Source organism: Grammomys surdaster, unplaced genomic scaffold (assembly GCF_004785775.1).
Source record: "Grammomys surdaster isolate TR1022 unplaced genomic scaffold, NIH_TR_1.0 172, whole genome shotgun sequence".
NCBI classification, from domain to species: domain Eukaryota; kingdom Metazoa; phylum Chordata; class Mammalia; order Rodentia; family Muridae; genus Grammomys; species Grammomys surdaster.
In genome coordinates this window covers 7,923,601-7,940,233 of record NW_021604620.1, presented here as the reverse complement: position 1 = coordinate 7,940,233, position 16,633 = coordinate 7,923,601, and the positions used below count along the sequence as shown (strand labels likewise).

The window sequence follows — 16,633 nt, the reverse complement described above, 5'->3', positions numbered from 1 at the left end:
CTTTAAAATGGAGAATCAAGATCAGAGTCTCACAGGCATCCTTTTTGAGGCTTGATTAAAGGATACTATAAAGCCCTCTCCTCGCCAAGTTGCCCCTTACCCGTCATGATTGTAGGAGGCGAGGACCACACTGGGGCTGGAGTAGGCATTGCTTGTGACCCACGTACAGTGGACAGCGAACATCATCAGGAGCATGAGCATCAGCATGGTCACGATGCTTTTGATGTTGGGGCCCAGGCCCTCCTCCGGTTTCTCCTGCTCTGTCACGTGCTTCCTCACCTTACCTGCCTGAAGATGCAGAGCAAATAGTTAGGAGTCGTTGCATTGCACTTGGATCATTAACACAGCCGAGGGGAAAGTGGGGAGAATATTAACTTATCAAATAATTCCATGGGTCAGAGAGGATGTAATCAGATATTCTTCTATGGGTGATGGGGAGATTTGATCTTGTTTTATAATTCAAAGTAAACTTTAAAGTCAATGTGAATCAGAAAATACACTTAACCCCAGGACCTGATCTCAGAGCAAACTATCTCTGATAGAAGGCAGTTTTTAATTAAATATAAAAAAGTTAACTAAGGGGTTCCATTCTGGCAACATAAAACCCAGTATCTTTGTGTGTGTGTGTGTGTGTGTGTGTACACACACACATATATGTATACATATATGTGTGTGTGTACATATATGTATATATGTGTATATATATATATACTTAAACTTAATTCTACTCTTGAAATGGCTGTGCTCACCTAAAACATAGATTAGGAAATTACTAGGAGAGAAACTCAACAGAACTAGACAAATCTCTAAACTAGACACACACACACACAATCTACCTACCTCTGTTGGAAACAAAAGAATAGCCACAAACTCTAAGCTATAAGAATGATTAAAGAAAAAAAAACATATAAAATATAACAGGTATGCGCTTAACACAAATCTTTATGAATTATATTGATTTCAGAGTAAGGAAAGAGAATTCCAGCCAATTTTTATATTACAGCATTCCACTGCTGGTTAGCTTTGATGAGCCTAGTCGGTATTAAAACAGCAAAGTCTAATGGGTTATTTAAGACAAGTGCAGTAATTCCTAAATCTTTCCCACACTTTTGTCCAACACAGTCTTTCTCCTATTGGTATGCAGGTTAAGCACGAATTCCACTTATTAGCAGCAAAGAGATGTTAACAAACAGGTATTTAACCAAATACCACTTTTGAACATCAAGTTACTACTTAATACACAGAACCATCCAAGGTCACACCAAGCACAGACTAAAGCCAAGTGCAAGCACTGGTGCACATGGGTCAATCTGATGAGCTGTGCTCTTGGAAACGGAAAGGTGCTAACATACCTAAGTGCTTAGGTAGCAACGGGCGGGAACGAGACTAACAATTCCCACTCGGATTCCATTCTGTTTACTCTGAACTCAAAGACCAACTAGGATTTCAATTTTGAAGCAAGCAATGGAGAGACTGCAGAAGGCACAGTTCGGTGTGCTCTCATTTCAGGACACAGCTACATCTGGGGACTCTTCTGGTGCTGGGAAGATGGAGACGGCACAGCCCTCACCTTGTCATACAAGTTTCCTGGGTTTCTTTTGTCATCCTCATCACTGCTGTCCTCCACAGGTGGATTTTCCCTTTTCATGTCATCCCCCAAATAGTGCTCAAAAACATTGGAGAAGGCGATGGCAGACAGCATGCAGACGACCGGGGTCAGCGTCAGCATCAGCCGCACCATCACTCCGGCAAAGTAGACAGCACTGATTGCATACAGAGCAACTGCAAAGACAGGTTCTCGTTCAACACCGAGAGGAAAATGCCCCAGGAAACCACATTCATTACTACAGTACAGAACACATCTGAAACTAGGCATCTCACAAAGCAATTATACTGACCAAACAGTCCTGTTTAAAAGTAAGTACTGTTGACTAAATAAATAAAAACTAAACAGTTTAGAGAAATGTACTGTCATTCAAATTTAATTATTACAGATATGAAAATTTTTTTGTCAATAGCACCATACATTATAATATCCGTAGCTGACAGGTGACAATGAATGTGCCCATTTATCATTCGACACTAAGTTTATGGAACTAAAACAGCTTCAGAAAGCCAGCACCATATCTGGTGTACAAACCCTTTTTTAAAGCAAACATGGGTAAGAAGAACACAATGGACAGACAGACATCTGTCAGGTAGCGCTTGAAAGGACAATCGGCTCAACCAGCCAGTGCTCTAAAGGTGCTTGCTGACAGCCCCAGGCCAAAGAAAAGCCAGTGAGGTATTTGACTCCTACTATCATGTAAAGCTACTGAAAATACTCAAGTAGGTTATGGGTTGGATGTAAAGTCTATATTTAAAAAGTAGTAACTAGAATACACATACACTGAAAACTCAACTAATTCTTCTTGTCTAAGAACCTTTATAAAGCAGGAAAAATGTTCCTGAACATAACACATATAAGAAAAACAAAACATTAAAGCGGAGTGATCTCAATGGAAAAAAATTGTTCTGAATCAAAGAGTTCATTAAAAATCTTACCAAATACTCTTTCATCGTTGATATTTTTGATGCAGAACCATAGGCCTGCTGGGAAGGTACATACAAGAATATGTAGATCAAAGAAGAAAGACACCCATGTCGTAGGCTGATGTTCAGACACTGATGCAATAATTGGAATGTGTATTTTTGCATACCTGATATTAAAAAAGTTCATTATTATTTACAGTTAAAGGGTAAGACAGGAGCTCCTTCCTTTGAGATGAACAAGTTCTCCTGGATCACTGACATCACTCTCCCAACGTCTCTTACTCACACTTGTATTTTAACTGACATAGCTAGTGACACACTTGTCTGGTATACATTGGTCAAACTAAAGCAAATACGTCCCCTTAAAGTGGAGCTGAGCTGTCTGGGCTCGGGAACCTGCTGGCTGGCTTCTAATCCTTGCTTGGGTAGGAAGGTGTTTGTAGTCCAGCTCTACCACCTACATCTTTATCCACAAGTGTCCCATCTCTTCTTGGTGGCAGGAAACACTTTACTCACTAACTCCTGTGCTCCAATGCCTTCCCAGACAAGGGGCTGGCATCGTGTGAGAACAGAAGTCACTTTGCACTCTGGGATTCCAAAGAGGTCAAAATTACTTTAAAAGCATAAGTACAACTGATACACGTCAACACTGGGATTTAGCTTAGTCAATTCTTCTGTGATTGGTTCCTTCCAGTTCTCTGGATCCACAGGATAAAAGGCAGCAAATGTTTTAGCCATGAAAACAGTTTATTTTATGTGACTTCACTTGCACATGAGCCTTTGGTGTCCTATTGGAAGGACACCTGATCAATAAATGGTGGTCGGACTTTATTGAGTCATCTAGAATGCAACCACACAGACAGTGACATCATCACAGCACTAGGCCATCATTTTAAAGATGAAAGGTTTCACTGAAATAGTTGGTCTAATTCAAAACCCAAGTTTTAAAATGAGTTCCTTTTTTATAGCACTCTTTTAAAAAAGATGCACCCTTAGTGTATTTTAGATTTTTTAAGCAGAAGCTTAAATTAAGTGATTATACAAAGAGTTCTTCATACCCACTTCATACAGATCTTTAACACAGTACCTTATCAGAAACAAAACATGAAATGTAAACTTTGCATTTCATTCCTTTTTTAAAAGCCCCCATCTTTAAATTATACAAATGCTTCTGCTCTGACAAAACAATAAGGAGTTGGCTTTGTAGAACAGAAATACAGAATGTATGTCTCAGAACAACGAGCATCCACTTCAAACAGCTCAGCCTAGGTATAGGAACACATGGAGAAAGGCTATTTGACTAGGAGGCCAAAGTAGCACATTTGAACTTACCCAGTATCCCATAATGAATAAAACCTCCCACTCCAGGGTGCAATGTAACCTTGAAGGAAAAACAGAGGAAATTATCTGCCTTTTTATTATTTTGTAAATTCTCTGTTTGAAAGAAGGGGTGTTGAGACAATGTCTCCTTGATATACAGCCTCACCGGACCAAAGCTTGCCTCAAACTTCCAACAATCCTCCTACCTCAACCCCTCAAATGCTGGGAATGCACCTGTATGCTACCATGCTTAGTGTGGGGCTGGAGAGAGGACTCAGTGGTGAAGAACACTGACTATTCTTCCAGAGGATCTAGGTTTGATTTCCAGTACTCACAGGGCAGCTCACAACTGCCTATAACTCTAGTAGTGTGGGTGGGCCTGCTCTCCTGGGAAGAACTGAGAAAAGACTGAACCACACACTCAGGTGACTTCTTAAAAACCACCCTCTCAAATCTGTTCTCTCAATGTTAAATAGCCCCATCTCTCCTGTAGACCTATACTGTCCTTGAGTTACACGAGTGACAGGTTAGGACAGCTTAGTTCTGTTGTGACAGAACAGGCTAGTCCTTAATAATTCCTGTTTTTCAAAGGTCTATCAGATGATCCGGGGCCAGAAGGCTGAAGACTGATGCTCCAACTTCCTGACTTACTGGGGATGTATAGATAGGCAACTGTCTCTACAACTGGTCTCAGTTCTGGAAGCTGTGTTAGGCTTCCTCTATATTTTCAGTTGATGTTGGCCATTCTCGGATTTCTGACGGGGTTGAAAACTAACAGTCTCATAGCTAACCCAGGCTATTTAACATTGAGAGAACAGATTTGAGAGGATGGTTTTCAGATGGCATGCAATCTAAAGCCAGGACATAAGTCATGTGTAGAATTATACATCTTTTAAGTTAGGATAGATGACAGTGTTCTATTTTATTGACAAAAATGAGGGACTGGGTGTTGGGTCTATCTTGTACTTTATAAATTACAAAATGGTAACAGTTGTGCTCAATTTATATCTGAGATAAAAGAGTCTTTTAAGTGGACAGAAAGGGGAAAGTGCTGTGGGTGGCCAGGGTGCTATTTGTATTATGATGTTAATTCCGCTCTCCTGGGAGGGACTGCAGATCCTGGAAGAGAGGAAGCAGGAGATAGGGTCTTTTCAGACTGGGATAGCTTGAGGACAAGATGTAGCTGCTAGGGTCTCCTGGTTTCAATGGCAGATCCACTAGGATTCACAATCAGAGGATTTAGATTTAATATGTCTTACAAGATTAGGATTCTAGTTGTTGTGCCCAGTGATAGAGTTACTATTGTTTCTGAACTAAGTTTCTGTTGGGTTTTCCTTCACACAGCAGCTGGATTGGGTTCCAGAGAGAAAGGTATGGTGGCAAAGTGAGCGTGGGTTTGCCAGATGTACACCATAAAGGCCCTGAGGGTTTTGAAGCAAGGAGCTGGCGTGGTAGCAACCCCTCAGTAGAAGCTTTGCGAGCTGGGTGGAAAGATTTTGGAGCTCTGAGTCAGAGAGTCTCCATGAGATAAGAACAGGCTGGCCAGTCTATCAGGGGATACCATGGGAACCTGGTGACTTTATTAATATTTCCCGCAAACTCTAGTTCTAGGGGATCAGACAGCATCTGGTGTCTGTGAGCACTAATCACACACAAACACACACGCAAAAGAAAATAACATTATTATTGGTTTGTCTTGGTGCATGCCATGATAATAACAACTATTATCACTGTTATCATTATTAGTGTGTATTTGGGTTTTTGTTTGTTTTGAAAGCCATGGAGCATATGTAGAGGTCAGAGGACAATTCTGTGGTGTTGATTTTCCTCTTCCATCTTGACTTGGTGTCAGGTCACCAGTTGCACAGCAAGCATCTTTATCAGCTGAGCCATTGCACCAACCCAATTTTGTCCTTTTCAGAGCTTTGTTACTATTAATTATGAATGATTTAAACCAATGTTCAAATAATGTTGGTTTTACTTTATAGCTGCCAATGCATTTTCAAACACCTAGGTCTTTGACTCCCGTCATCCCTGCATTCACCTTCTGCTGGGCATCAGCGGTTCAACAGGGAAAACAGGACTGTGGTCGGAGACTTGTGAGCTCAGGGCTAGGGAGTACTTTAGATCCGAAGCGCGTGGAAATGATGAAGCCGACCGTCTCCAAGGAAGAAAGCGTGCCCACAAGAGGTTACGCAAGCACTAGCTCAGCACAGGTGCTGCGTTTTCAATAGCTCTGGCTCTTTAACTAGCAAGAGAAGGATGTTTGTGGATTTACAAGAGCCTGAAAAGCAGTAACATTAAGATAAACTAGTTTTTTTCTAAAGTCAGGAATAGCAAGCAGCTCATGCTTTTTCAAAATTGCAATCTGTAATGTGTTATTGGAGTTTAGAACTTTTGATAATTATCTGACATTAGGATGAAATGGAGTGTGTGAGAAGAACCTGTGAAAAACTGTTCCTGAACAGTAATCTAGAGCCACGACTTCCATCTTACAGGTGATGGCACCTACCTGTGTATGTCAGATAGATGACACTTAGGAACACAGCGCCTGCAGCTAGTGAGACACCCAAAAAGAAAAGGGTCTGGAACTCCTGTTTTGTCAACCGGTCTCTCAGATACTGCAAAAAAGCGTAGGCTTGCAGCAGCGCAAAGACACCTGGTTAAAGAGAAGGCTCACATGAATACCATCACAGTGTTTCCCTAACGCCGGCTCAATACTTTCATGAGCAAAACCATAGAGCCCTGGTATCCTTCACCCCGGGTCTAGTTATCTCACCTAGCAATATTCCCTGTGTCAACCGACAGCTAACCTACAATTAAGGACCTGAAAAATCCTATTGCACATTATTTCCCCAAAGTAGTCAGACTCCTTATACATGTACCAGACAAGGAAAGCAGCTGACGATGCACACCGACACTATCATGCATCACCAAAGATTTAAAACATTATAGTCATTTCTGTGCTGGTGTGCTGGCTCATTCTTTGTCAGCTTGATAGAAGCTACAGTCATCTGAGAAGGGAGAGACACAACTGAGAAATGACTATCAGACTGGCCGATGGACAAGAGTGTAGAAGTACCTCCTTGATTAATGACTGATGTGAGAGGAACGAGCTCACTGTGGACAGTGCCAACCTTGGGCTAGGGGTGCTGGGTTGTCGAAGAAAGCAGGCTGAGCAAGCCTTGGGGAGCAAGCCAGTAAGCAGCAACCCGCCTCCTGCCAAGGCCTCTGCTTCATGGTCCTGCCTTGAGTTTCTGCCCTAATTTCCCTCATTGATGAACTGTGAGCAGGACACTTAAGCCAAATGAATCCTTTCCTCCTCAAGTAGGTTTTAACCAGTGTTTTGTCACAGCAATAGAAAGCTAAGTACACCAGCTATTATTATTGCAATCTCTTATAAATTATGATATAATAAAAAGCTCGAAACCTCATTTTAGTGCCAATATAGAAGGAAAAATGATTAAGGCCACACATATATCTTAACTGGACAAAATATTTACAATGTCCTTTCATCTCAACTTCAAACACTAGTTTCCATACCTGCAGCTGCCATGTGCTCGCTTGTTCTGATTGGCTGGAATCCCACAAAAGGTATCTGCATGGATAATATTAAACCCACAATGTAGAAAGTGCTATATGCTATAAAAACAAAACAGGAAACAAGGGTAACTTACTACTGCCATTAAATATTCAACACATATATTCATAAATCTTTTTAGAAAAGTTTTAATAGAGCTTAGAACAATAGAATCTTAAAGTGATTGACTTGATATGTGAATGTCAGTTACATTATAGATCATAAATATTCTATCCATTTTTTAAAAATATTGTTTGTAGACGTAAGTTTCAGAGACTCGTGCTACCTTCCTTTCTAGCAAACGGAATCACATTTTTAAAAATTTACCATTAGTAGCATGGATAAGAGCCAAGAACCTGCAACTGCTCTTGTATTAAGTAACTACCATTGCTGTGCTTTTATTAATCCAAACTATCCACGGCCTCACAAACACCTAGCACCAATCATGGATGCCTGCTAATCTGAGAAGCTCTGAGTATTTTGTGTCTTCTTCCCAGTTTCCTAAGACTTCTTGGGAAGAAGGTGAAGAGTTTAAAAAAGACAAGAACCCAGTCACAGAAGTCAGTCTAACAGAAAGACCATTGTCCGTCCCGTCCCCCCCCCCCTTCCAGGTCAGCTCACACTGACTGTAATGCACAGAACTGCTGTAGCACAATGGCAATCTGTGTCAAAGACTGGTTTTTCATTCATATGGCTACAGATCAAGATTAGGTAATCTGACTAGAGAGAAAGTATTAGAAATCCCTGAAAGTAAAATTTTATCAGAAGATAAAAGGTGTATCTAAAATAAGCTGATGTAAAGATATTATTCTAGTCATAAACTTTATATACATCACTATCATAAATGTACTTGATGTTCCGTTCTGGTTAAATGAACCACTATGAAAAGGGAAGTGTAGGATACATTTGAATAGAAGATGTTACTCAAAGTAGTAGAAATTGAAATTGCAGCTGGAAAGGCCTGTACATCAGCCTCCTTCATGTACCTGAGCCAATGAAGCCAGTCTGCTAGGACCCTGCAGTGACCCAGAGTTTTGTTTAAAAGAGCTGGACCCCAGCAGCCTGAGCGCTCATATAGTTTTGGATCCCTGGGTTCTATGACTTGTTCACACAGCAGAAATGCATATCCTACCTCACAGTCCTTCAATACACAGGAAACCACGTGTGTTGGAGACTGCTAGCCAAGCTCCATACAGTGCCAAAAATCACAAGTTTACCTCACATAAGATACTGTGGGTCCTAAATTTATAAGATAGCACATAACTCAGCGTCTTAATTTAAATCTTACAAACTTTAAAAAGTTTAAAACATAGAAAGTGGAAAATTAGATTCACTTGAGGAGAAAGACATGAAGAAATTAGATTCTTAAGAAGAAACACCACCTCTATCCACTGTAAAAATAAAGTATTTTTTCCTCCAGACTATATGACAGCACCTAATAGTATATTTTCAAAAAGACTTTATATCTATGACAATCGAGACTTTTTAAAAGCAGAAAATCCTGTTAAGATCAATCCAAGCTGTCCTCCAAGTTAGGTAAGAGCACACCATAGCTAGCTAACATTTGTGACAGTGTAGGGAAGCTTATGCAAGCAGAAGCATGAACAGTAGCATAAAAGGCACACTGTCCTTACAGGACCCTAGCAACAAACACGCAGTGCCACTTCTTCCAGCAACTCCACTAGGAACCATTACCAAACCACTAACCCACTTGGTCCAACTTACTATGCAGCTACACTCACCTATTTTTTAAGTCTTTACACTATTCCATCAAAGAAGTGAGCTTTAAGAAAATGCACAACCCCACAATACCGTAAATCATTCATTACATCCTAAAATGCTACCACACTGCCATCCTGTGGAAGGAAGCACAGTCCCTGGAAGCATTGCTGCAGACCATGCTCCTGGTTAGAAAAATGCCCCCTAAAACAATTGGACTTATTCATATGTACAATTTATTTTTACTAAAACTATGTTCAGAGACAGAAATCTACAGAAATCCTAATCTTGTTGAACCTCAAAATACTTGAGTCCCAGTGGCACAGCAGGTAGTGAATCTGTGCCCAATGCAATGCTGGGCTCCAGCTCCGCTGAGAAGGTAGGGTGACAGAGTGTTGTTTGCTATTACTCTCTCTTCAGTACCTCACTGATAAGCTGTAACAACTCGGTAGCACTCTCTGGGCCATCTTTTATTCTGGAGTGACAGTGCATACATGTGGAGGTCAGAGGACAACCTAGAGGTCTTCACCTTCCTCCTTGAGATAGGGTTTCTCTTGGCTGCTGCATACCCCAGTGACTGAATTAGGGAGCTGCCATGTCTGTTTCAAATGAGTTCCAGTCAAGGCCTTACATGGTGCCTACTGCCTTTTCCTCAGCCTATGTCTCTGGAGTTTGAAGTTACTACTATTCTTCCTTCTGCAAACTTAGAGAAGGGTCTGGGAACACACAAACCCATTTACATTAACCCACCACAGGGCCCGCCAGCCTTCTAAGTTACTTCACCTCTTGGGCAGTGTTTAATGGGAATAGCTAACAAAATATCTCTCTTCTGTTAGACAAGATACAGAAGAGAAAGACCTTATAATCCAATCAGTTTTACTTGACTGCTAACAAACAATATTAAGTTTGTAAAAATGTTGAAAAGTTTACTTAATAAAGTCACCTTGCTACTTTGTGAACATTTTGGTAAATGTTCAGGGGAAAGCATGGTGAGAAGCAGCAACAGCAATAGAGGGCAGAAAACAGGTTCTTCAGACTAGTAGGAAAACCTGGACGTGTGCACAGGCACAGACATGCGCTCTTCTTCCCAGGGACACTGCTCATAGCAACCAGGTAGAGCATGTCACTGAAATAGACATTTTACAAGCTCAAAACTTGTAGAGGAAGGAGGATATGACTTAGTCAAACTACTCGAGCAGAGATTACCACACTTTCAAATGGAAAAATAGGAAATTTTTAATTTCCTAATAGGAAATTAAGGATAAGAATCTAGAAGAAATATATCCAGATTTAAAATTCTAGTTCTAGATGGGAGAGATGGGGACCTGGGTTCAATTCCTAACACCCACATGGTGGCTTACAACTGTCTATTTACTCCAGTTCCAGGGGATCTGATGCCCTCTTCTGACCTCAGCAGGCACAAAGGCATTACATGGTGCACACATACATGCAGACAAAACAAAATAGGTATGTGCAAAATAAAATTAAAAATAAAAATAAGTTTAAAATCCAACTTCTGTCTTACAGAAGCAATTCATTGGTTCTGACAAATGTTAATGAGACACCATCAGAGCACAAGGAGATTAAGAATACATTGTGTGAACACTGTAAGGGAGAACTCACGAAATACAACTCTTCTTTCTTCTTGAGACAGTCTCACTATGCAGCTCTGGCTATCCTGGAACTCTCTATGTAGACCAGGCTGGCCTCAACTCAGAGATCTGCCTGCCTCTGCCTCCAGACTGCTGGGATTAAAGGTATGTAGGCACTCACCATGCCTGACTAATTCTACTTTTAAAAAATGGGATACTGTGACCCAATCTCTCCTGCAACTATGCAATAACTATACCTAGTATGTGTCAAAAAGTTCAACAGACAAATATCAGCAAACATAATTTACAAATAAAACATATTTAAAAGGATTTAAACAAAATTGCAAATTTATTCCACTAAAAGTCATTTAGGATTTTCCTTTTTGTTTAGAGAAGGTTGCAATTCTTTACCCCAGGCTAGCCTGAAATTCACTGTGAGAAAGGTTGACATCAAACTCTGGGCATCCTTCTGCCCCAGTCTCCCAAGTGTTAAGAGTTTAAGTGAGCAGAACACCAACTATCTACTGTAAGCAGGCTCTTAGACAGACCTAAGCATCTCATGTAAACTCTAACTTCTACACAGAAGTGCTTCTGAGCAAGTTGACAGGTACGGTTCTAATACTGGGCTCGCCTATGACAGCACCAAAGCCATTTTTACTCTTTCATTTGTAGATATGAAAAAATCCTTGTCTCTGTTAATTGAAGAAAGCTTTTGATCAAGCAAAGATTCCTGTTAAATCACAATAAGAAAGGCCCTTGGCTCTATATATTTTTAGTCTTAAGACAGAAAGATACTGCTACACCTTCAAGGAATGAGTGCTCTGGCTCCCCTGGAAAGCACTTACTGTACGCAACACTAAGACCCATAAGCAAAAGAGAGGCCAAGACACAAGTCTTCCAGCACTGCTATTGGTCCTGTTCATATACCATGAAAACCACTTTTTTTTTTTTTTAAAGATTTATTTATTTATTATGTACGAATACACTGTAGCTGTCTTCAGACACACCAGAAGAGGGCATCAGACCTCATTACAGATGGTTGTGAGCCACCATGTGGTTGCTGGGATTTGAACTCAGGACCTCTGGAAGTGCAGTCAGTGCTCTTAACCACTGAGCCATCTCTCCAGCCCTGAAAACCACTTTATACTTTTATAAACAACCCAATTGTGCAAATAATGTATCTAGTTTATAGGCTGCAAGAGCAATCTCCTATCTTGGTAAATCTTTACCTGTTACAAATATAAAAATCATACATCTTTTTATTAATTCCAATAACTTGGATCAAATCCATCAAAATTACTTATGATAGTAATTAAATGATTAAACAAATGTAATCAGAAAATTGTGCTACAAATATTAAAGTATTATTCCAAATACTATATGGTAGGTAATAAAAGCCCTATTAAACAAACAAAAATGAGTATCAGAATAAGTATAACAAACATGTTATATAAGAAAATTCAAAGCTGTTATGAGAACTACTGACCACTACCCCATGGTGTGCCTGCTGCCCTCTACCTACCACATAAATTTAGGGTAATTACTGCTATTAATGAGATGTTTACTATAATAAAAGCTTTTTTTTTTTTTTTTTTAAGCCCTGGCTGTCCTGGAACTCACTCTGTAGACCAGGCTGGCCTCAAACACAGAAATTCGCCTGTCTCTGACTCCCAAGTGTTGGGATTAAAGGCGTGTGCCACCACTGCCTGGCTATAAAAGCTATTTTTAAATTCACAAGACTTTCTTACACACTTAAGGCTGGCCTTGAATTTGCTACCCTCTTACCTCTTAGAACTGAGACCATGAAGATATATAAGCACACATGGCATTGGTATTTTGTCTGCATGTATGTGTGTGAGTGTCAGGTCTTGGAGTTATAGTCAGTTGTGACCTGCCATGTGAGTGCTGGGAATTGAACCTGGGTCCTTTGGAAGAGCAGTCAGTGTTAATAATTGCTGAGCTATCTCTCTCCAGCCCCCAGAAATAATTATGTTAAGTTATTTTGCAAAGTTTTAGCTGATGTGACTCTCACTGAGAGAAACAAATCCTATACACCATGTTTAACTCTGACATTTTATATCCAAGTTCTCATTAACTTTAACGTAAGTGAAATTCTTGTGATAAACAGTACAGGCTTTCTATCTCTGCTCTTCTGCAGTTTCGTTAGCTAACCACATCCCTATAAGGAATGCCCTACTATATAACGCTTCTACCCACTGATCCCTCCCCAAGACCTTGGACCAGGCCAGCTCATTAATAAATTCAGGTACAGGTAATGCAGAACCAATCACACAAATTAAGTATTTTTACATGTGAGCATATAAGGCTTGTTTTGAGCCATCTCCCCGCCCCCCACTGTTTTTTATTTGTTTTGCTTTTTTGTGACAGGGTCTCATGTAGTCAATATAAAGGCAAGTTAAACATAAAAAAATTACTACCTTTTTACGGACGCAATACAGAGCAAACAAAAGTTGTTTACTAAGAGTCCATTTCAGAGGTAGAGCCACTTACCTATGTAGACTCTCTTGCTATACCTCTGCATCAGTAGCAGCACAAACACATGGAGAGGGATGAGGTTGATGATAAACACATAACCTCCCCACGCAGAGACCTATGGGAAAAGAGAGGCTCAGACTCACGGCTCCTATCTCTCACTTCCTGAAACAAGTATGTCTCATTTGTCACGACAACCCAAACACGAGAGAAAATAAAGTGCAAGGATTTGGGGGAATTCTCTTAGGAGATATACGTGGCAGAAATTTCCCTATCCAATCTATTTGCAGTGGGAGGCCTATGATTGGACAGGGAAAAGGGAGGTGGAGCTAAGGGTGGCAGAGTAGGAGACACAGGGAGAAATGGGAAAGGGAGAGAGAAGGCAAAATGGAGGCAGATGTGAACCCATGTGGCTTTAGTAGTCTCAGGTAGTTATGCATATCTAAAAGTTAGGATAATTGGAATAACCTGTCTAAGTTGTGTGGGCATCTTGTGCATTGAGATTTTATTGATAGATAAATCCATTGGTTAACTATAAGCATTAAGAGTTTTGATTTACTGGATTACTGGGTATTGTGATATCTAGCCATGAGAATAGCGGTTCCGCTATTGCATGGTGGAGGTGGCTGGGTTGGCCTAGATCATGGAGGCTGAGGATAGTGGTAGGCAGAGGCAGCCGCCATGCTAACATCTGGGGGGGTTGGGGGTGGATAGGCAACTGGCACCACTGAGGTGGCCCTCTGGTGCCTCTACTAGTGTGGGAACTTGGCAGCTGGTCGTATCATTTCTAATACCCCCTGCTACAGAAAAATATATATAAAAAGTTTCTTTTTTATATTGATAAGTAAAGTAACATGATCTCATAAATCTAGTAGGCTTTTCTAAACTCACTGGAGAATAGCTCAAGTTAAATTCGATTTAATAGGAAGCCTAAGAACATCACATAACTGTGAACTAGAAGAAGAAATAGGCTGTCCTGGAAATGAGTATAGACAATACATTTTTAGACTAAAACAACAAGCTTTTATTTCATCTATTTATGATGATCTACTTACTGAAAGAAGATTCACTGAGCTTAAGAATGAGGAAGTCTGACTCTGGTCAGTGACTCGGCTAAAGGGGCACTCACATCCCCTGGCCATACTGTGGGCTCTTTACAGTGCTGATTGGCTGAAGCTGTAAGTGAAACCACACACACACACACACACACACACACACACACACACAAAAGCTTGTATTCCATGTATTCATATTTTTAAAATCAGAGTAACCATGGATACTCAGTGTAAATAAATATTCTTAAAAGCCAGGGTTCGCTCCCAACTACTACAATGGACTGACTTTCATGTGCTTAAAACAGACAGGAAAGTCTTTCAGGATCAGCATGTTCTAATTCAGTTAGATGGTTAAAGAGGCACTGGTTATCAAATCAACTTATGAGGACATATGTTAGCATACAAAAATATTTCAAAGTAACTTCTCAGAACCTAACATCAGCTCATTACACATACACCCCTTTCAGGGATGCTAACGGAAAATGTAAAGAGCACACAGCAGGGCCCACATGCGTCCCAGGACAGAGCACACAGCAGTGCCCACATGCGTCCCAGGACAGAGCACACAGCAGGGCACACATGCGTCCCAGGACAGAGCACACAGCAGGGCCCACATGCGTCCCAGGACAGAGCACACAGCAGGGCACACATGCGTCCCAGGACAGAGCACACAGCAGGCACAGCTCTTACCATGTAGAAATACGACAAGCAGCAGCACATCGTCCAAAACACAGAGCCGGTCTTCACAGACTTTACCTAAAAACAACAAAAGCAAATCCCATTGTAAAATGTAAAAGCTCTGAGTGAGGACTGAGGCTTGGCTATCCCGACTAAAATAGACCTTTACAATTCGGAACAAGATGCATTTTAATAACTAATTCTTTTTTGGTTAGTTTTAAGAAAAAAGAACAAATAAGGAAAAAATGACATGTTTTCATTTTCTACCATCAAATGGATAATATCAACAAACAGGAGCCTTAAATGTGTTCAGTAAATCTACATTTTCATATAGTTGACCTGCTAGACTTGTATGTTTTTTCATCTGAATTCAGGATCATATATATGATTCTAAGCTTCCATTTTGAAAACACAATAAGAAAAATTTAAAATGTATATTGTTGAACTGTCTTCCAGAAGGCCCAATACATAAGTAAATTCACAATAATATTTTAAAATGTATATTGTTGAACTGTCTTCCAGAAGGCCCAATACATAAGTAAATTCTCAGTAATCTATATTAGAAAGGCTATATACAAATTAATCAAAGTTCAACCAATCTTGTCTTAAAGTAATAATTTCCAAATGAGCTTATGTTTCCTAAAAAAGCAAATTATTAGCATCTTTAAAATAATTGACACAGACTTAAACACACGGCAAATGGTCACCTTTAAGATGAGTACCTAAGATAAGAACACACAAAGAAGCCCATATTCAAAAAGTTGTTTTCTGTCTCTTTGTGCTAAGGGGCATGTTCAACACACCTAAGTTAATTTCCAGAAAGTCTTTACTTTTAAAGACAGGTGTTTAATAACACAGTATAGTTAGCTCCAGCTAATGTCTAGACTTTGGTACAAAATATGAAAATGAATATAACAAAAGGAAGCAAAGTGGGGAAGGGAGGAAAGAGCATTTCTAGTTCATTGCTCTCACTAAGATGGGGGGAAAGTTTATTAAAATGATGGCCATTTAAAAGCAAGAAAATGTCCTTTGGCCAACCCGAGATAATCTATTTGAGGGGTGATTACAGAGACTGCAGAAGGGAGTTGAGGTGAAATGTTATTACAAAAACCGGCAGAGCTAAAAAGACTAAAGTAACAAATACAAGTATCTACACCAGGAAGAGCAGCAGAAACCAGGGAGATGGTGAGTGAATGTTCAGAGGATCTTTTCTGAGAATCCAGAAAGTGCCTGGGGAATAAAGCGGGCAAGAAAGCAGAGGACAACCCAAGATGGCCCTGTAAGACAACGGTAGCAGCATAATACAATGGGACCAGTGGAACAGACAGACACCACGAACTTGGCAACTCAATACAATGGGACCAGTGGAACAGACAGACCCCACGAACTTGGCAACTCTGAACACAGAAGGCCATCTACCACTCTGCTCACTCAAAGTTACAAGAATAGTTAAGACAGGCAGACTTGTCAGGGACCAGTGACATGACTCTGAATGATAAGGCCCTGACAACAGTCTAAGATAAGGGTCTCTCTCTCTCTCTCTCTCCCTCTCTCTCTGTCTCTCTCTCTCTCTCTCTCTCTCTGTCTCTCTCTCTCTCTCTCTCTCTCTCTCTCTCTCACACACACACACACACACACACACACACACACACACACACACACAC

At 40.4% G+C, this 16,633-nt stretch overlaps 1 protein-coding gene across 1 annotated transcript in view; it reads right to left on the bottom strand.

The window, feature by feature from the left end:
- The window catches only part of Stt3b (STT3 oligosaccharyltransferase complex catalytic subunit B), a 66,314-nt gene that overhangs the window by 9,460 nt on the left and 40,221 nt on the right, over window positions 1-16,633 (bottom strand). Inside the window, exons 4-11 of the mRNA XM_028767255.1 lie at window positions 14,982-15,047; window positions 13,255-13,354; window positions 7,396-7,494; window positions 6,365-6,511; window positions 3,865-3,913; window positions 2,545-2,699; window positions 1,571-1,782; window positions 101-288 (exon numbers count right to left, since the gene is read on the bottom strand). Coding sequence (XP_028623088.1) covers window positions 101-288; window positions 1,571-1,782; window positions 2,545-2,699; window positions 3,865-3,913; window positions 6,365-6,511; window positions 7,396-7,494; window positions 13,255-13,354; window positions 14,982-15,047 — 1,016 coding nt within the window. The remainder of the gene's footprint in view (window positions 1-100; window positions 289-1,570; window positions 1,783-2,544; window positions 2,700-3,864; window positions 3,914-6,364; window positions 6,512-7,395; window positions 7,495-13,254; window positions 13,355-14,981; window positions 15,048-16,633) is intronic.